The sequence below is a fragment of the Cygnus atratus genome, chromosome 3 (genome assembly GCF_013377495.2).
Source record: "Cygnus atratus isolate AKBS03 ecotype Queensland, Australia chromosome 3, CAtr_DNAZoo_HiC_assembly, whole genome shotgun sequence".
NCBI lineage: Eukaryota > Metazoa > Chordata > Aves > Anseriformes > Anatidae > Cygnus > Cygnus atratus.
Genome location: NC_066364.1, coordinates 87,359,593 through 87,380,443, shown reverse-complemented (window position 1 = coordinate 87,380,443; position 20,851 = coordinate 87,359,593). Strand labels below are relative to the sequence as shown.

The 20,851-nt window shown below is 39.5% G+C and overlaps 1 protein-coding gene across 11 annotated transcripts in view; it reads right to left on the bottom strand.

The window, feature by feature from the left end:
* Positions 1-2,750: 2,750 nt before the first annotated feature.
* LTBP1 (latent transforming growth factor beta binding protein 1) overlaps positions 2,751-20,851 on the bottom strand; it is a 202,107-nt gene continuing 184,006 nt past the window's right edge. For all 11 annotated transcript variants that reach the window (XM_035557280.2, XM_035557270.2, XM_035557235.2 and 8 more), the window contains 4 exons: positions 18,922-19,092; positions 8,546-8,668; positions 4,913-5,062; positions 2,751-3,698 (listed from right to left, as the gene is read on the bottom strand). In XM_035557280.2, coding sequence (XP_035413173.1) covers positions 3,529-3,698; positions 4,913-5,062; positions 8,546-8,668; positions 18,922-19,092 — 614 coding nt within the window. In that variant the 3' untranslated portion in view covers positions 2,751-3,528. The remainder of the gene's footprint in view (positions 3,699-4,912; positions 5,063-8,545; positions 8,669-18,921; positions 19,093-20,851) is intronic.

The window sequence follows — 20,851 nt, the reverse complement described above, 5'->3', positions numbered from 1 at the left end:
GAGGACACGGCTGCTGAACCAGAATGTTTTCAAGCTTTTTGGGTCAGCTGTTGCCCCTTGATTCGGGCAGGGGAGATGGAAGGTGGCAGGATCACACTAGAACCTCTTCTGTGTATTGCTGGTGACAGAAACTGATAGGCCAAGAGGCCATTTAGGCTTGGGTTGGCTGCTCTGTTTGTTTGTTTGGATCCAGAGCCAGTGTGTGCATCTGCCCGAGCCTGCCGGTGGCTTTTAACCCCATGACTGATTTCAACCACGTGCGCCTGCTGAGTGGGAGAGGTGCAAGGAGCTGGGTCTGGAGTTGGTCTGCTCAGGAGAGAGCTATGGGGAGAGGTTGTAGGAAAGCAGGCTTTGTTTTAGTGTTGTTGCTCACAGAACAGATTGAGTTTGTCTTTTTTTTTTTTGTCTGAAATAACTAAAAGTGAGTTGGAGTGTTCATTGTCTGAGAATGGCAAACTCCCAGGGTATTCTAAACTTGTTGTTTTAAAAAGATGTAATAAATCAGCAAGGAGTCAGTCTTGTGGCTCAGAATTACATGTTCAGCACAGTGTTTGTCTCCCAGCGAAGTCTTCTACGGGTACTGCAGTTTGACTGTTATTTCCTCAGCTGTCATACTGCTGTACGCCCAGGAAAAGTGGGGACTCACTGCCATACAAATTTGCTAGCTGGGGGAGGACTGGAGCAGTCCTGAGATGTGGAAAGCTTCAGGCTGTGGTGCTGACCACCACGGCAGCTTTGGGGAGGCAGCTTTGGGGCGTAAACCATGGCAGCTGAGCCCAGACCATTGCTGAAGCAGAAAGAGGCCGTCCAGAGGAAGGAGAGTGGGGAGCGCTGTCTCATCTGTGAGTTTTCATGACATCTGAACACAGAACAGAGTTCCCCTTTAATCCAGATTTCAGGATAGTAACACCTTTCAGGAAGAACTCCTTTTACCAAGGACTTCCAACTATGAAAAAATAACCCAATGTAAAAGTACTTAGCCCTTTGCAGCACCACTCCATAACACAGTGATGATGGGAAGCTTATAAAAGTTTGAGGAAAAGCTACAGATCTTCAGAAGCAGGTAGCTTCTCCACGGATGAAGGAGGTACTCTGTTCTCAGAAGTACAATTTTCTGTTGTCCCTGTGCATTCAGGGCTTTCAGTTTCTGTAAGTTCTCCATCTGACTCAGGCATTTCTCGCCTTCCCGAGGCAATGTGGATTTTCACAAAAAAAGAAAAAAAAAGAAGAAAAAAAGAGGAAAAAAAAACCCACTCCTTTTAACCAAAGGAAGGTTTGGTGACCTTGGAAGCAGATCTACTTAGTCTTCAGAACTACCATACTGGAAGGAAGAGAACATCCAGTGTTGGCGTGGGGAGGAGATGTAACCGCAGAATCCAAGTTCAGTTAGAGTGATGATTATGCTCCCTTCCCTGTGGCTTCACCAGTGAAAGGTTTATTTTTTCTAAAACCACAGGAGAATTAACCTTAAGCAGGACAACTAAGAGCCCTGCAGTTATGGAATTCCCTAGTAAGACCAGACCTTCCATCTTTTTCCTCAATCACAGCAAGTAAGCAAGAAGTAGGTTTTTTTGTAATTATATATGAGCTGTAGTGTTTGTACCTCGTTTGACTGAGAAGAGAGACTGGCCCTCCATCCGTCTCCTGCTTAATTTCAGAAAAGTCAAGCATGTAGAGTACTTTGCAAAAAGTCTCTTCCTTGAAGATTTCTCCCCCGACATTTGTATTCAGAAAATGTTCTTGCATTTTAACATACAATCGGACTTTAAATGTACCATATCTTCAGTAGTCCTTGTGTCAAATTTCAGCACGTACAGAGGAGGGGCCCTGAGAAGGACACATGCTGCCACAGTTAACAGGCACATGGGTCTTAATGAGATCTACCAAGTGCTCAGTACTTCAAGGAATACAGCTTACAGGATTTTTGGATTTTTGGTTCTGACTGACTTAAATATTGGAAAATAGTCAGAACCAAAACAAGTATTCCTTTTTTGTGTGTGTGAAATTAGAAATAAAATTTTTCAGACAATTGGACCCAATTTGACCTATTTTTTAAAGTCTCATTTTATGCTTTTCCTCTTAATGCAGGGCAGGTCTCAAAGACACAACAAAAATGTTTCATTTGGAAAATATCAAAAGGACCTGTTTCAGGATTTCCAAAGTAAACTCATTCTGGAGGAGGTCGAAGTAAAACATCTGTCAGTCTCGTAATCTCTTTCTCTCCTTCCACTGAGAAATGGAGTTTATGGGAAGGTACAGTTCATTAAGAAAAGGAAATTCGCCCCCTTTTCTTTACTATTTCTGAAAACCAGGCCATCATACTGAAGAGCATGATTCGCAGATTTAGTGGGAAACATGCCTAAACCAGGCAAGAAGAAAAATTCCATGGAAATCAACTTCCAAGTCAAACAGTTTCTGTAGGTCTGTGTTTGAAATCTTCCCCCTGGAAGCCTAAGTTTAGGCATCAGCTAATTCAGTTTCTGGTCTTATTAAAACAGCATGAGAAGGAAAAACCAGCCAGACAACTCTGTATAACTGTTGTAATGTAAATTAATTCTAGTACTGTGAACACCCTAGGGTTACATTCTTGTAACATAAATATCAATAAAGGAAAAAAAAAAGCCTACAATTAGTAAATAGCTTTTTCTAAAAAAAGGTGATTTTATTGAGTTTTAATATACAGCTTTAATATGTTAGGGTAATCATACAAGATCTCTCTTGTGTTCAATTTACACATTACAATACAGACGTGAGCTAAAATCTTTTGTTTTAATGTACAAAAGGAATCCAATGTTGTCCACTAGCAGCTTTGAACTTGGCAAGAAAGGTTCTAGAGACTTTAAGTGCAGTAACAACCATACAGAATACAAAATGAATACAAAGACTTTTCGCCAAGGTATATAAACATTTGAAAACAAATGGTGCCTGCTCCACAGGGCAGACAACTAGCAAATTAAAAACGTCACTGACCAATGTTCCAGAGTAGGAGGAGCATTACCCTGTGTAACAGTTCTTATAAAATATCCTAAGAATATCTGTATCAAATAATTTGTACTGATCAGAAAAAAGGTCTGAAAAGAAACAGTAGGCAAGGAACTGAACAATCAAAAAAATGACATAGTAATATAAAATATTTCCATCACTATTTAAATGCCAAATTAATCAAGCAATAGTAAAACAAAACAAAAAAACAAAAACAAAACAAACAAAACAAAACAAAACAGAAAACCAAAGCTCTTCTGTTTAAAATAACAGCACTGTTTTTGCTTATTTTCAATGATTTTTTTTTCTTATGAACACACTATATACTTGATTGTTTCTCTCATACAGAGTAATGTGTCCATTTGGTCTGTCACTTCAGTGAAGCTGACATACAATCAGCCCATCATGTCTCACCTTTGACACATTTTAATGTGTTTTTCCCCTTATGTTCACTACTCTGGTGCCTTCTCTTCTCAAGTTAAATACTTTTCTTCCTTTTCTTTATACAGTGCAGAGTATATGGGCTTAGGATATGGAGATTTTCCTCTACTCCAGTTCACTGTCTAGTTCTGAGTTCAGTGGTGTGCAGTAGTTTGGCTTGTCTGAAGGTACATACCCAGGGAGACACAAACACTTGTACGAACCTTCTGTGTTAATGCATTTGGCATTCTTGCAGAGAGACATCCTGTTGTTCAGCTCATTGCACTCATTCACATCTGCAAAAAGGGAACATCAAAACACATTGTGTAGGTAAAACTCATTTGTTTCCAGCATTGTCAGGAGTAGAACATACTGTAGGAATACACTGAGAACTGTATATTCAGTTCAGATCAGGTGGAATTAGGGCAGTTCAAAAGCTGTGACAGATAAATATTTTATTGGGAAGAAGACAAAGTTATTGTGACAAATCAATAGTGTCTTAAAAGGCATTAAGCTGTTAGACCACCAAGTTCAAACTCCTCTTAAGCTATGAAACAAAAATTTAATAACCACTTACAGGTTTTTATCTGACGGCTTAGAAGTGGTTTATAAGAGAGGTTCTGCGAGTTCTTAGTATAATATCTTTATGAAAAAAAAATCAAGTATTTTAGGCTTTCTTGGTGTTGCCAACTAAACACTTACAAAAAGCAAACTACCTGTACTCAATACAGCACAGCTAGGGAGAGCAGCTTGTTGTAGAGTCCTGAAGATTACAAGGCGTGCAGGTAGCTTTTCATGATACAGCTAGGAGACTGCAGCTGTGGGTTATGAAGTGTAGTGCTAGGCAAGGTTAGTACAGACACCTTAAACTGAAATACGCACGTGCGGTCTATACTAGGCTCTACACTGAGGGATGTTGGTTGTTTTGCTTCGTCTTTGCCCTGCCACTTGCCTTCCCTGTATTTCATTATTTTAATTGCTGATATAGTCTCTAGATGTTCTGGTTAGCTGTTGTGCAGATGTATTGGTTTGAGGGTGAGAGATAGTCTGGCTTCTTCACCACTGAAATCAGTAAGAATTAGGGGGCCAAGCCCCACCAAGTGGATATCTGAATATTTAGGTGGCCCAACTGCTCTAAAAATCTGCTCCTAAAATTACTCTTCCACTCTGGATCCAGATCCATCCTCTCAGTTCACTAAACCCTTTGAAAAAGCTTTGCTCATGTTACAGTGTGACATTATTGATACAAGTTTAAGCTTCATTGCACAATGGTGTGTCTGTTCATTTCTAGGTTCTCAGCTGAACAGAGCTGTAATGCACTGAGGAACATCACCATAGTTATTTCTGTAACAATATTTATTAGCCTTTGCAGTAAATCAGATATAAATTTGGCAACTGTAATAGAATTCGGGTCATCATCTGTAACCTCTTTTTTTTTAGCCCCTCCTTAAGTCAAGTGGCTAAACTGACAGGCTAGCAGAAGAGTAAGAAGTAAACACGCCGTCCTCACCAACACAGGTCATTTTGGCCATGTCCAGGTGATAACCATCAAAGCAGTCACAGGTGTAGCCTTCCTGGACTCTTACACATCGGCCATTTTCACATCCATTCAGAATACCACATTCCTCTGCTTGTAACTCCTCAAAGCTGTTCAGAAAACCTGAATGAAGAAAGAATTACAAACAAATAAGTTACAGGGTTGCTGAATATATATATACCCAAATGTATAGCAAGACCCTGAAATTCTCTCAGAGGTTTACTGAAATGTGACTTGACTTTGCAGAACATAGGTCAGCTTTAGCAGATCTGCACCATCTGGAGTTTTAAATGCACTAGAAAAGCACTGAGATATGTTTCAAGATGAAAACTGTCTAACTTTGTGAACTCTACATTTTTGTGTTAAAAATGTGATTTTTTTTTTTAAATAAATGACACTGCACACTGCATTTTTTAAAGGATAAATCTGTGTTTTCTAAATAGCACATTTTATTTTAATTTTTAAGCATATCAACCTTTATGTAAAAAAAAGGGTAAACAGCAGTAGCGCTGTTTGGGGCAAAAGTATTTTAAAATGGTATTCTAGAGAAGTGAGATGTCTGTATATGGGGGAAGAGATACACTCTAATTTATCTACAAGAAATACATCTTAAAAAATTCAGTCTCAACTGCTTTATGGAAAGTAAGAAGAAATTAGATACTGCTTTACTATTGTGGGCTTGGTTAATAACCCTTTGACTGGTACTTCACTGATTAGTGCCAGTACAAACACTTATAATTTACTGATCGTTCCATGTCATAATTCTCGATAGTGATTATTCAAAGGCTCCCCATTTTATTATTTATTTGACAGTTCTGAATTTGTGTATAAAGAGGAATATGTATTTAAAAATTATTTGACATTTTTACACATTCAGAGAATCTCTGTAGGACTGAATTGCTCCTCTTAGTTCTGCACAAGTTTTTCAGCTAGCTTCCCAGTCACTGAGCAGTGATGTAACAGGACTGCAGATGGCAGCCCATCACATCCAAAAGACTTTTGAGGAAAAAGTGCAGAGCCCTTGAGAGTCTGTTGGTTTACCAGCATAATGAATACATAGCATAGAAGTGGAGGGGAAATTGGAGCTGGAGTGGAATTGAGTAGGATACATCTCCCCATCTGCCCCATAACATATGACTAATGCAGTAATTCCACAAACAAATCATTGGCTTATCTAAAATGTGTTTACCTATTTATATGTTACAATTGCAAAGCTACCTAGGAATATAAATTTCTCCCTTTCCCTTTGCTTGCTGTCCTGTCTTTTTATATTTACCCTACCCTGTCACCCTGTCTTTGTTCTTTAGTCCCTCTTTTCTCTTGCTTTGCTGTTCCTACCCTGCCCTTTCTGTATCATCCTCTGTTTAACTTCCGTACAGTTGTATCCACTCCCCCACCTTCTTTGGCTACATAACTTGTCATCCAGCCTGGACTTGCTCCACTGTGGTGGGGCTTCTTCATAGGGATCATTCTGGTCAGTGATGCACTTAATAAATTCTGGAGACACTGAACAGATATGTGACATAAGAAGCACTTGCTGACTTAAGCCACATCTCAAGAATGTGTACAATACATAGCATGTATACAAGTGTACATTAAGTGGGAAACATTACAATTTTTTCCATGACAATCTGTCATGACTGACATCCTGACAATCTGGTCAACACCCTCAGTACTACTGCAATGAAATGCAGTAGTACTGAGGGTGTTGACCAGACTGTCAGGATGTATGGTTACAGAGTAGTAAGAAATCTGTCCATTTTTCATTATGTTTTCAGCCCTCTAGTAGAGCTGCAGAGGGCTCATGAGGGTCCCTTAAAACAAAGAGCTTTGCTAATTTAAATAACAAACTGCCAAGAAAGGGAAAAGTCCTCCCAATACATATTTTACATATACAGTATATGTACATATATGTACGTGCATGTACATAGACATATCTAAAATATCTATCACATAGAGCAAGTTCTAGTTGTACAAAAGTTTTTCATCAAAAAAGCTGGATGGGGTACATGTTGCAATTCTAATAATGCGTATTTGGTTCTGTAGAAATTGATTGCACACAGCTGACAAATACATTGACATGCATGGCCCTGCCATGGGCTGGGCAAGTATTGTCATATTCCTTGTACAGACTGCAGCAGGATCATGGCCACGAAGCCTTTGATGATAAATACATGACTGAATTGTATTTGTCGGGTAACATGCCTCTGATGAGGACAATCACACAGTTATGTGTTTGGGAGTTTCTTATGCATTTACTTACCACCGTACCTGGTTCAGTGATAGGATGGGAGCAAGAGACACGAGCTCTTATCTCCTTAGCACGGAAGACTCAACTGTGGATTCAAAACTGTCTACAATTTTACTGTATCTATTCACCATTGCTTATAACTTACTTGTAAAGAACTTGTTTACCACTCAGTGTATTATCTGTTACACTGGTTACCCAGTCATCTATCTGGGCTTTTCATTATGCATGGTAATTTTCATCCGTGTGACATTTTAATTAGATATCAACACTCAGTGCTGTTTAATTAAAATCATCTGGATATAAAACAATAAGACATTTTACAATTCTGTGTAGAGCTGAAAGGTCATTTAGATGCTGAATAGAAAAGAGCTCATTATTATGATTTGTATAGCTTTGTATAAAGGTGCAATGCGCACAAGAAATGCCTATCACTCTTCCAGTAGTGTGCCGTAATCCTCCTCCTCTGTTTTGATCTGTTACCTTTACTTTGTAAGTATCTCCTTGCACAGGAGAAGCACTTTGGGAAAGATTGTAGTGGTAACTCGTCGGCCACGTGTGTAAAGCACTGGAAGTTACCAGTTCCTTCTGATACCCCCACTTTTCTTCTCTGAAGCTGTGATGGAATATGCCGCATGTGCACAGCGTGGCTGATTTTGAGGAAGATACTGAGATTTGCAAGGATTCCTCTCCCTCAAGCCTTAACAGTGAGCTGGGCCAGATCCATCAAGAACCCTGATATTCCTGAAGTACACCTGAGATGCTGTACATGACTCCTACATCCTGCCTGGCAGACCCTTCCAGCCTAAAGACTATATGCATGCATACTCTCCAGTCATGCTTTGTTCTGTAGTTTCTCTGCTGAGCGAGAACAACTTGCATACTCTCTACTTCTCCCATATAAATTCTGCTGGAAAATCATGGAAAACTGGCATGGAGATGGAGGGAGGTTTTTTTTTTTTTCTTCTTCCCCTTTTTGTTTTTGTCTGTTCAACTAAATGTACTCCAAAGAAATCTGTCCCATGCTCCAACGGAAAATTAATTTGTGAGAAGGAAAACTGGCAATCCTTTTGACCTTCAGCTGTAAATCTGTTGGTAAATATAAATTTAGTACACTTGGCACAAACTATTCCACTGTATTAAAAATTAATGTTGTACTCCGAGCCCAACTGGACTCTTATACAACACTGGCTCTTGAACCAGAACACCTGACCGAAAGCTAATGTCATAGGAATAACTAAAACATAAATAGGCCACATTACTCAGAAGCAAACAGAAGAATGAAGCCAGCTACAGGCAAATAATCCAAGTTACAACCCTCAATTCAAGTATTTTACATAACAGAGAAACTTGCTTACGGTCTTCAACAAAGTATGGATTAGTTTCTGGAGTGTAGTGCTCCTCGAAGTCAACCAAAGCGTCTTGTCCATATGGACGTCGAGATCCTGGAACAGGAATGTTGCACAGCTGGGCATAATCCTCTGAGGGGAGAAAGAAAATAGGATATAAAACTAATCACACTTGTAACACAGGCTGCATTGCATTAGTCCCAGTGTGTTGTGGCTCATATTAGCTGGAAATAAACTTATCTTCCTAGAAACACCATAAATCTGCAATTTCCACAAAGCAGTCTCTCTGCAAGAAGGATGTCATTAAAATGTAACGAGCCAAATACAGACTATTAAGTCATAATAGGGATAACACCAGAGATAGATTTGAGTCAATAACCGTACCAAAAGTTATGGGTCATGTTCTTCTGGTCTGCTCTTGCTTTGAGGAGAGGGATGCCGTGTATCCCACCACCAGTGCACCCCTGGCCCAGGGCTAGCTGTGGTTACAGCCCTCGCTGGTATAATAAAGGCTCCCCCAGATCATTGCGGATGCTGGCAGAAGCCACCCCAAAGGAAGCAAACTGGAGCAGGTGGGGCCGCATTTCTGGCACAGCCAGCCAACCTGAAGAAATCACAGAATAAAAACCCTTCCAAAATAGCACACGCTCCTCTGCAAACTTTCTTCAAACCGCAGGCTTAAGTGTTAATGCTGTTCAAAGTCTCCTTGGCTGCAAACCCATCAGGGCAAGGGGAAAAGCACAGATGAAATAGTTACACTCTGATTTTCTGCCTCTCCCCTATAGTTCTAGACTACACAAGTTAAAACGTACCAAACTCTTCACTTGAGGTGTCAGAGCCCATGTCTGAAATGCTGGTGTATGGAGCTTGATTTTTTTAAAAAATCCATTACCATTTACTAAAGAATATACAAGACAATTTATCTGAAAATAGAAACTTTATGAAAATACAGCAATCCAGGTGCTTCTTTACACTTGCTACAGACTACTTAGCATCTGATTCTGTGAAGATTGCCTGGTGTTCTGAGAATCAGGCAGAGCATGGACGGGAAAGAAAACCACCGAAAGAGAGAGAGGAAAAAAAGCCCTAAGCAGATACAAAATCCAAGAATTACAGATGGTTACAGAGCCAGAAACCTCACGCTGTGTTGAACTGTCCCAGACAGCAAATAGTCGGATAAATCCAGACTGCCTCTAGACAGTCCAGAGGACAGCCCCACTTGCTGCCCAGCATTGTTTTTTTTGTTTTCACAGGTCGTATCTCCTTCACCTGGGATGGTTTCATTTTGTACCAAAAAGAACGAGGTGCTCAAAAAGTCTGTTTGAATTCTGTGGCCAACAACTTGGCTCTTTTGAGAGCAAAACCCTGTGCTCTACGGGCAAAGCTTGTCTGCATTTTGCAAAACTGTCACGGGTGCCTGTCCAAGTCTACAAAATGAACTTGCCACAAAAGTTAGAAATCCTTGTACATCTCACCACCTTCTGCTTCAAGTGCAAGGTGATTTCCTCTGTTTTGCCCCTCCAGAATATATGTATACACTATCTAGACAACCCTCCCCTCTCCCAGGTGAAAAAGTACACTGCAAACAGAGACACTCAAATGAAACAAAGCCATCATCAGAAAATAACCTATAACATGTATTGCCTACTTCCCTGAATGCATAGCTTCCCACTGAGTTACTATGATCACAAACAGTTCTAGCAGCTGTCTAATAGCACCAGAAACACCGGTATTTTTACATCCTCTCATCTGATCCCAAATCACATCCGTATATGGGGACAGCGAGGTTATCATCTCAGACTGACTCTTCCACTGTTTTGTGTTGAGCTACTTGGCGTGCTCAGGAATTTTGACATGTACACAGTCAAAAGCTGTGCAAAAGTGTAAAAGTACATTCTCACAGATGCACTACTACAAAATATTAATTCAACTGGCCTATGTGAAAGAAATGACCAAATGAAACTGGTCAGCGAACAGCAAGAGGACAAGGCAAGTGGGTCTGAGGGATCGCTACTTCTTCCAGGTGAACGTGACCTTATGGAAAGGATTGCACAGAAGCTGGAAACTGGCTTTTCAGATTACTCTCCGCTTGGTTTGCTCTTTGTAAAAAACAATAGTGGAAACAATGTTTTTCTCCTGAAGGAAGCAGTCAGAGAACATCTGAAAATCTATAGTGCTGGATATCTCATGTACATGATAGTAGGATAATTTGAAGATTGTGCAAGACTGTTTTATCTTGCGTGTTTGCCCATGGAATGTTGTTTATTATCTAAAGAAGAACAAAGAAATGTTGACAAAAGAAGCTTGTTTCCTGCCACACCAGTCCTTTGCCAGTCACATTCTGAATGTCTGCATTTTCATGTCTCATTATAAGTAAATTAGTGGCTACAAAATGATGAAGAGCTGTTTTAGTGCATACTGTAAACTTTGTATTTGTTGTAACTGTAATGGTCTGTTAACCCCTTGGAGCCTGTTATGCTTAATTAACTATTTGTTAATGCAATCTGATCCTTTAATAAATTATACATTATCTGTACATGTAGCTTTCACACAGAAGCTCACAAAGCATTTAATTAGTCTTAAGTTGCTTTACAATGTATATGCCTATACTACCTATTTATAATTTATGTGCTTGTTTTGATACATACTGTGATGATTTTGAAGTTATAATAGGCTTTGAATACACTATGTTCTTTTTAGTTGTGCATGTAGTGTAAACTTTATCTCTTGTCTTTTATAATGCATTGATTCCGCTCCTAGGTGCTCAGGAGATAAACCCATGGAGAGCAACAGCAGAAATCATGAGCAGAATAAATTCAGGACCAATAACAACGTGCCACCTTGTTGTGTTTCTCTCTCTCTCTCTTTTTTTCTTTTTTTTTCAGCAAAGAAAAGAGTGGGCAGAGAGGAGAGTACAAAGACTGAAAGGCACTAGGAGGGATGCATTCTGGAAAAATCACAAGAACCAGTGTTTTGAACTAAGGTCAGCTAGAGACTTGGATGGTGGTAAAAACAAACCTGTTAGATTCCCCCTCTGGATGATAGAACAAATTATGGCAAAACAGATGTGTACATATAATTTTTGTTGTTTTAAACTTTTACCCTTGCTGTCCTATGTTCCTACAGTTCAAATTAAAAATAGTACATTTTGGGTCACTGCGCTACACTGGTCACAGTTTTCCAGGGAAGAGAATTAAATGAACAGAGTGCTGGATTTATGGGTAAAAGCCCGACTAGTGCACAGAAAGTTGCAGCAAGTATACAAAAGACAGAGCAGTCCAACGCTGCCCTAGGGAGATGACAACAGGAGACGTGCATCAAGAAGGCAGTAAGGGGGCAGCGAGCACAGAAAAATCTGTACCTACCCCTGAATGACAAAAACATTTGAGCTGTCACAGAAATTAATGTTGACTTTCAAAATAGCCTTTCATGAAAAATAATAAAGCGTCTTCTGTAATGACAGTCAATGGTATGACCTTTTCTTACACGTATTCATTTTCTCTGCTAGCTCATCTCTGGGCTGTGATCAGTAATAATACAACTGCAGTTATAGAAGGAAAAAGGCTGTTTTTAATATGATTTAGTCTATGTTACCCCATGTGTTTCGGTGTTTTTCTCATAACTTGCAAATGAAGCACTGAGACAGTTTATTGTATAATTTAGGACAGTTATTATACAAGGAAGCTGATGTAGGCTTCCAAAAATGTAAAGGACATTTTCTAAGGCAGATGTATACGCATAAAACAAGTGTGTTATGGGATTACAGCTAGATGCACATGCGTACTGGCACAGATGTTAGCCATAATTGGTGGTGAAAGCTAGGCTGATGAGATGACAAAACATAAATTGGAAGGACTGACCGCTCTTAGGTGCTTGTTAGCACAAGTGCAGCTGTGCAAATGTGCACCTAATTTGCATATAGTTGTAACTGCACAGGCCTGTGTGGCCCTTATTCTCACCTGGAGGCCTAAAAATTCTAAACCCTCTAGTTGGAAAAAATATTCTGCATTTCATGCATCTGCAATGAAATATTACACTAAAAAGCTTTTCCTGACAAAACCGTGAAAAAAATGCACCACTGCCAATCCTCCCTCCTGCCTATAAAGCAAGCTTTATTTCTGTTCCAGCTCCTCAGAACTGTCACCATCACACATACAAAAAAGGAGCCAAGGCTATCAACACCGTGGCAGTTCCTTCAAATTATTTAAAAATGCAACAGTTTTGCTATGTAAGAAATCACTGGAGAGAAAGACAAAGCCAAGAAAGCATTTATGACATGTAATATATGTCCCTTCCCAATCAGAGGTTCTGGACATCAGTCTGAATAGGCTGAGTTTCTGCTCTCTTAGGAGATTGCATCATCTGTGAACCACAGCTGAAATATTTCTGCTCTACTTTTAGATTGTGCTTTTTGATAAATTAGGTAATTTCATCAATATCCTTCATAAAACATGATGAGGTTTGTGGTGGACAGCATTCATACATATACTACAATGCTTGGTACTCAAAAAAAAGGGAAGGTACCAGTCTTACAGGACTTTTTCATGAGATAGGATGGATATTCATGTCTTTGCATGGAGAAACTCTAAATGAAATTGCTGAGGAAAGCTCACAATGGATATAAAATTCTTGTTAAAAGTGGAGGAAGTACCAACCTGATTATTTCAAAACCTTTTGGAAGTCACCTTATGTTCTTCAACTGAGGCTGCGCAAATTTCTTTAAAACAAGTTCTTCTCCTACTGCTTGTGGGAGATGGTTAAAAGTTGTAGTACGAGTCAAGCTCCATGGCTTTGCAAATGGCTTTCCAACTCCTCGCTGATTCAAATGTGTGCTTGGAATGTGAGGTTCCATGAGAAAAACCCTTCCAAAGCTATTCTGTGTATCCCTGCTAGACCTCAGAAAAAGCATCAAAAATCATCAACGGAAATGAAAGCAGCCAAAAATCTGCACAACTGAGTATAGACTTTAAATATTCAAGACCCGATCGCTGTTATTTCTGTGCCCAAAAGGTAATTCATTTGTCCAGGATCCTTACCAGAAAGGAAGCAGGCACAATGCCATCCTAAATGGAAAGATGAACAATGGTCTCCAGAAATCAGTTCAGTGCCTCCCTGCTGATCTTTACCATCGTGAAAAAGTACAGATGGAAACTCATCATTTACACACATCGATTTTCCCTGTACTTCAAGATCTTCATGAGTGACATTAGCCAGAACTCAGAGGGAACAACATGTTCTCATAATATGGAAGCTCAGCCCAGAACTAACTCACAGTGTTTACAAAGGATACACAAAGTTCCATGCAACAAGAATGCAACCCAAACAATCTGTTCCGCCAGAAGTGGTAAAGTTCAACCACCACACGCAGGCACCTCCAAGGGTCTGCACCTGAGTTCATCATCCAGTGCTCCTTCTTAGTCCATTGAAAGACACAACTATGTCTAGACTCCACTTCACCCTGAAGTAGATGATGTCTACAATAGGTCAGAGGAATCTAACCCTCAGGGTGCCTATTTCTCTTCTCTGATGGAAGAGGAAACTGGTACGGCCAACATACATGCAGGTTTCTGTATAAGAAAATGTGAAGTTGGCCAAGAGAAATCCTACATTATGTAACAACCCAGACAACTCACATTACCCACTACCCTCAGTAGTACTCCTGGTCTGGGCTCTGCAAATGCTAGGGTGGAGATAAAGAGAAACTTTTAAGTGCAGCATGAGTATGCGGCAGTTCATTCTGTGATTCCTGGTCACAGAAAACATAGAATCAGAGAATAGTTTGAGTAGGAAGGGACCTTAAAGATAATCCAGTTCCAACCCTCCTGCCATGGGCACAGATACTTTCAACCAGGAAGGTATCATCTCCTGTAACATCTACTGACGGGAGTTCTACTGCTGTCATTTCTGCAGATCGTCTAGACATAAAATGGTTCCAATAAAAACATGCAACCACAAACTACTAGAACTTAAAATTTAGAGTAAAATGTATGTATAAGGTTAAAAAAGTAAACACACTGAAACTGAACAGTGGTGTCGTCTACAGTTGCCCAAGAATGTCTACATGACATTACTTTAGTAGTCAGACCACAAAGTTCTTAGTTATAGACGTAGCAGTGTACCCTCATCCTCACTAAATAGCTATTCAAATGTCTGTAAGAAATGCAGAACCCCAGTCCTACCACTTTTTTTCCATATCAGAACTTCTCCGGGCAGCTACCTATGGGGAGGGAAGATGACGACATCCCCCTTAACAGACTGGGAAATCTTTAGATCATAGGCACTAATTCCACCTTCTTTGCATCCTAAGGGATCTACTGAAACAAAGGTGGTACTGCACTGCAAAAACAAACTCCAAGACAGGTTTCTGAAGATCATTTTACAAATATAAAAACAGACAGTCTCCATAAATTAAACACTGACCCTGGCACACTACCTTGCTCAACATTTTCTAACTCTCACTTGTATCTTCCTCCCTTCAAATTTACTGTACCCTGCAGCAATACACCTTGCATAAAATCCATTCCCCTAAAGGTGTCGCAGGAGCTTTGGGATGCTCAGCAGGTATTTAATGCAGGTGTTACATGTTCAGGTTAACATGAGATGTGTATGGCCTAATTCTAGATTCCAGATTTTTTCAGTCTTGGCCAGTTGCTCTGTTTTTTGGCATGTATACTTTGACTCAGCTGCTAAACCCATTGGAGCCTGTCCTGCTGCCAGTTACTAGAGCATGGACTCCATATGGAGACTGTTGGGTCTCACAATGCTAACAGTAGATTGAGCAAGGAAGCAGAACTTCTGAAGGCAGGTTGGCCAACAGGATTTTTTTTGAGGGTGGTTGCAATGAAGAAAGGATGCTTTGCTTTTGTTATCTAGAACAAAAAACATCCAAGTTTCCAAGCTTCTTCAATCTGTCAATTATCAGAGACTGCAAATGCCACTAAAAACCCCAAATGGGTTTTTGAGAAACCCAGAGATTTCTTTAAAAATAATTACTAAAAGTTCTTTGGGCAAGTACAGCCTAAGAACACAGTAATCCCAGAAAGAGTACTTCTCAGTACCTAACTTTTAGGTATTGGATGCGATCCGTGAAAGCCTTTATCGATAATATAATGATATCATAAGATTGCAATGTTAGAACCAATGTAACTGAAATCTGTCCTTGCTTCCTTCTTCTAACGACAAGAAGGCCTACCCTGCAAAATTGTTAGTACAAGTAAGATGTACTCAATCACATCACTACAGTTGATGTTTGCACTATTTTGATCAGGATTTTGAACTAGCATTTTGAGTTTGTTCCTTGATGGTGTCACCAAAACACTTACTGGCCTTACTGTTGGAAAGATGTTGCTGTTCAGTTCCAATACTTAAACTGGTGCTAATTCTTGTCTCAGGCTCTGCATATTTAGTGTAATTTTCAAGGGGATTTGTTTGATTAAGCACCAGAAGGTAGAATTCCCGTTAGTATTTTTCAGAAATGCAAGCAATACATAAATTCAATTTTCATGCTGATGAATAGCTGGATTTCTTTTTCATTTATATGGATCAACTCTTATATAAGCCCTTTATCTTCCCACCCATTTTATGCTGGATACTATTCAAACAGGACATTGAGATCTTGCAATGAGATATGAAAGCGCATTCAAAAAAAGCTGGGACACAAGTTATTAAAACATTAATTTGTTTTAGAAGGGACTTGAAGATGTATCACTCATGGCTGTAGCACTGTATTTCCTTCTAAATGTAACATCTAGATCCTCACACACAAGATTAAGATATCTTATTTGTATCTTTCTAACTGCAACATCTTAATTATCTTACATGGACAGAGTATAGACAAGGTAAAAAGAAACCACAGATCAGTGAATGATTTCTTTTACGGTCTAACCCATTTCATGGTGAAACTCTTCCAGTGATAACACTTTCTGCATCCTCAGGTCTTCTTTAACATGTGTCACAAATCTTCAGAATGCCCCTAACTTGGGAAGTAAGCAAACACCTTCGGTAGTAAATCTGGCCAACACAATACACAAGTATTTGAAAATGGAGAAATTCCAGGTTCCCCAGCCAGGACTTGAACCTGTGACCTGCTGGCCTGGAGGTGTGAAAGCGCTCTTTTGAGCCAATGATATCACTTTAAGTGCTACGAACTGAAGACATGTCAAATGAATCATTTATTCAGTTCAGTCAGCTTCAAATATTTCTTGGTAAATGGTCCTGAAAACACAGAAAAGTTTCCAGGTTTCTGTGTGTGCGCATGCAAATATGTGAGAGGACACATGAGCATACACCACTTATACTAAGAGATGTAAGCTTATACATGCTTTTTCTGACATACTGAAGATTCAATATGTTTTTGTTCTTTTTAACCCTCTATATTCCAATTTGTAATAATGACTTAAATTATCTGGGATCAAAATATGCCTTATAGTTTCATTTAAAGCAGATATTTTTCAATGTGCATTAAAGCTTCGCATAAAAATGATCAAGTCTGGAGGATGAAGAATTTAATGCCCAACATAACGCTCTTCAGCTTTGAGGATCCTCCAAGTGATATTTAGCATCATGTTACCCATCATGATCCTTCACACCTTTTTTTATACAAATTGCTTAAGTTCCTTCATAGAACTAGTTGGGATCTGCACCCCACTGTTGTCACAGAGCTGCTGCTCCAGAATCATGTAGATTCTGAATGGATCAAAACCCATCTAATGTCAAGCCTAAATGTGTTCAGACTGAACTTGACTATCCTGGTAGTCCTTCTCTGCTCTTTTTCAGATTTATCCTAATTTACATTTAACTAGCTAGAAATCTTCAGAACCACATCAAGTACCTACTTGAACTCTCTCTACTAGAAACAGCTTCTTGTACTTCTCTCAGGATATTTAACATTTCATTCCATTTCAATTGTTATTCTGTTAGGTGTAGTAATTCCATGTCTGCAAATGTCCTCCTGTAAGATTTGTTCTGACAAACACATTTCAGAGATTTCCATATCTTATAAATCCAGCTATTGTCATGCTGTTTTTATTCTTCAGTCTCTTTCAGGGGTGAGCATTAACCAGTTACACCAGCCAACATCATCAAAATCAGACTTTTTTCGGCTGCTGTACTTCCAAAGCAAACTCAAACAAGCAAAGACATATATGAGCAGGTTCAAGGACCTTGCAAGTAAATTATAAAAACATAAAACCCAAGCAGACACAAGCACAGCTGTATTAATACTTTGCTGAGCTTCTCCATGCAGTTTTAACTCCAGGGTTCTCGCTACAAGTGAAACACGTAGAGCTATAGCCATGACATGATGGTTACATGTGCCCAAATAAAAATCCAGTATGATCAGAATAAAATGCTTTACTTGTACAGCACGCTATTCCTACCCAGAAAGCTGTATTCCTGAAAGACACCCCTGTATTTAGAAAGCTACATCCAAACTAGGCCTTGAAATAGTTTATATGGGCGATGAAGTTACACTGCTTGCACACAAGTTAGTATGGTACCAGACTCTGTATACCAGGGCTGTTAAAGGAACTGAAGCATCATCTCAGGCACAGTGACAAACAACTGGTCTCTTCTCCTTTCTGCAGCTCACAGAAAAGAGTCCAGGTGTCAATAACAACATTTCTCTCTGTGTCTATTTAGCTTTTGTAGTCACCACGAGAAACAGCTTCTCCTTGAAGTATCTTGGAACAATGTCTGATTTCTAAACGCTAAAACAAAATGTAATCATCTAAAAATATGACTGTTAGTCAGCTTGTGCTCCAAAATATTCAGTCCTTACTAGTACTCCATTTCCTTCATCTTAAACTGCTCATCTATACATTTCACAATAATTGAGCATATAACCATATAATAACAACTATTTCTTTGATTTAGTGATTCTAAACCACAGCTCAGCAAATCCTTATCAAGCAAACACATCTATTTGCAGCCAGCCTGGCAGAACATCACACTGAAAATGCATCTGTATGTATAATGCCAGCAACAAAAATAGGAAATGTTTATTTAGCCTGTTGAGTTATTAGTGTGTGTGCATGTGAACTGTGTCTGTGTTTTCAGAGGTAGTTTTTAATTTGTCAGTCACAGTAAGGAATTGTGCTACCCTTAAAATGACCTCTTATTTTCACCAGGGTCCTAATTTTCAATCACTGACAGATCCACCTGAAAGAAATGGGTCCCATAAATGCCAAAAAATAAAAGTAGCTACATTTTAAAAATCTGAACTGTAATGACTTCCCTTAACTAGTGAGAACAATTTCCATTACTTCTTGAAGGGTTTGGAGTTTTTTATTCTTTCTTATGCTATTAGCTTAAGTATAAATTCAAGGGATTAAACTGATTAAGTATTTCAGAATTCATACCAAGAATTGAAATGTCCGTTTCCTTACCTGACTCTTTCATAGGACACAACGCGCACTGCATGCCCCAGGCTTCACCATACAAGCAACAGCACTCAGTATAGGTAGTCTGCTTTCCAACCAGAGGTCGACTACAAACAAAATCATCACTTAGATGCTGCCAGCAAAGATCCTGGTAGACCTCAGTTTCTTCAGTTTGTTCTGATGGAGAAGACAGCATTACATCATCTTTGCAGCACTGTTATTTAAAAAGATACTGGGTAACACAAAATTTTCTAAATAGAGGTTACAGATTAACCTAGCTGTAACTTCTCATGAATCCAAGACTAGACAAATTTCATTAAATACAAATTTAAGCTTGGAAGTCATGACCATTTCTAAATGCTTCGTGACTCATCCCTTGAGTGTTCAGTGTTGCAAAAATCTTAAAACGTTCTGATTTTTCAGTGGCACTATTAGGTCAATTTAAAAGCACATTAGGTTGGATACCCAAAAATGAAAACTGCCGAACGCTTAACACTGACTCAGCTCTGCTCTCATGGAAGCTTTGCACAGCGCTATAAAAACAGTGTTAGGACAGAGGTAGATATTTGGGAAACTCCATCCAGCGAATAACCCTTTAAAATTGTTATTTTACCTTTCTTATATGGCTGGCAATGGCAACAGAAGGAGCTGTTACTGGTGGGGCAGAGCTGAAAAATCTTACATGGGCTCAAGAGGAGACTGGACAAATACTTGGAAGAGACTCCCATTAACTGAACACACAAACTGCCTCAGACTCAGGAAATCCCCTCAGCTGAAAACAGCTGGAGGGTGGGAGAGTGCTGGGGAGGGTGAGGGGGAGCATTGTTTATCTGCTGTGCTGGTCCCTAATCGGCCGCTTATAGCTATTGTTAGAGACAGAATACTGCTGTGAACTACTGTCACATTCTTACAAACATTAACAAAAACATGTATTTTTGTCAAAGCTGGAATATTTCAGAGGCATACTAGTTCTGACAAATTTCTCAGTAGGAACAATTCCCAGTCCCAGCACTCTCTGATCACTGCTGATCAGAGAGAGAGGAACTGAAAACTTAATCTTCTACTTGGGAAGTAAACACCGCAGCACAATTGTTTTGTAAAAACATCTAAAAGGTTTTGATTTTGTTCCAACATGCAATGAAAAATAAGTGTTGTCACAAACCAGGAGTCTGTTTTGTCTGGCCAAATGTATTAACTGCGTTTTTACACGATGCTTCAACAAGATGCAGTGGAGCATGGGTATATAGAGAATTGAAACCCACAGTGTGTTGTTCTGCAAGTGCAAAGGTTACCAGAATGTAGATAGATATTCTGCTAAGAACTTGCCAGAACACACAGTGATGAGCAGCAGCGGTTCCCTGCAGCCAACTCCAAATTCTGCTGGCAGCAAAGGAACCAGCCTGCGTCCTCTTCTGTGGTAGGGAGGACAGTGCCAGTGGTGCTACAGGGTTTGAGTGCTTTGAGCTGGGTGAGAAGATCAGTGCTGTATTGGCCCCAGTGTAGCATGATGGAAGACCCTTTGGGCCCTTACATTCTTCTTCAAATCCTAGACGAAACCAAAGAACAATTTTGCTCTTGCTTTGTTTAACTGAAGATTGAACAATAAAAGTGCTGTAATTCTTTCACCATTTTGGGCAAGAGGATGACCATATTGCTCCTCAAAATTCTATAATTCTATAATTTGGAGTGACTAAAGCAGCATTTGGTCTGTATTCGCAGTTCTTTTCACAGAAGCATCTGAGGAAAATGCAAAGAGGGTAGCAGAGGTCTGGATTATGGCTATACAATGCCAACATTTATCAAACACATTATAATGTTTCTTCCAGAGTTAAGTGCGGCATAGACTAAGCTGTGCAGACTGTGAAATGCTCTGGATTTCTGAAACGTTTCTAAGATTCTCAGAATATTTATCTTTTTTTTTTTTTCCTGAAATCAA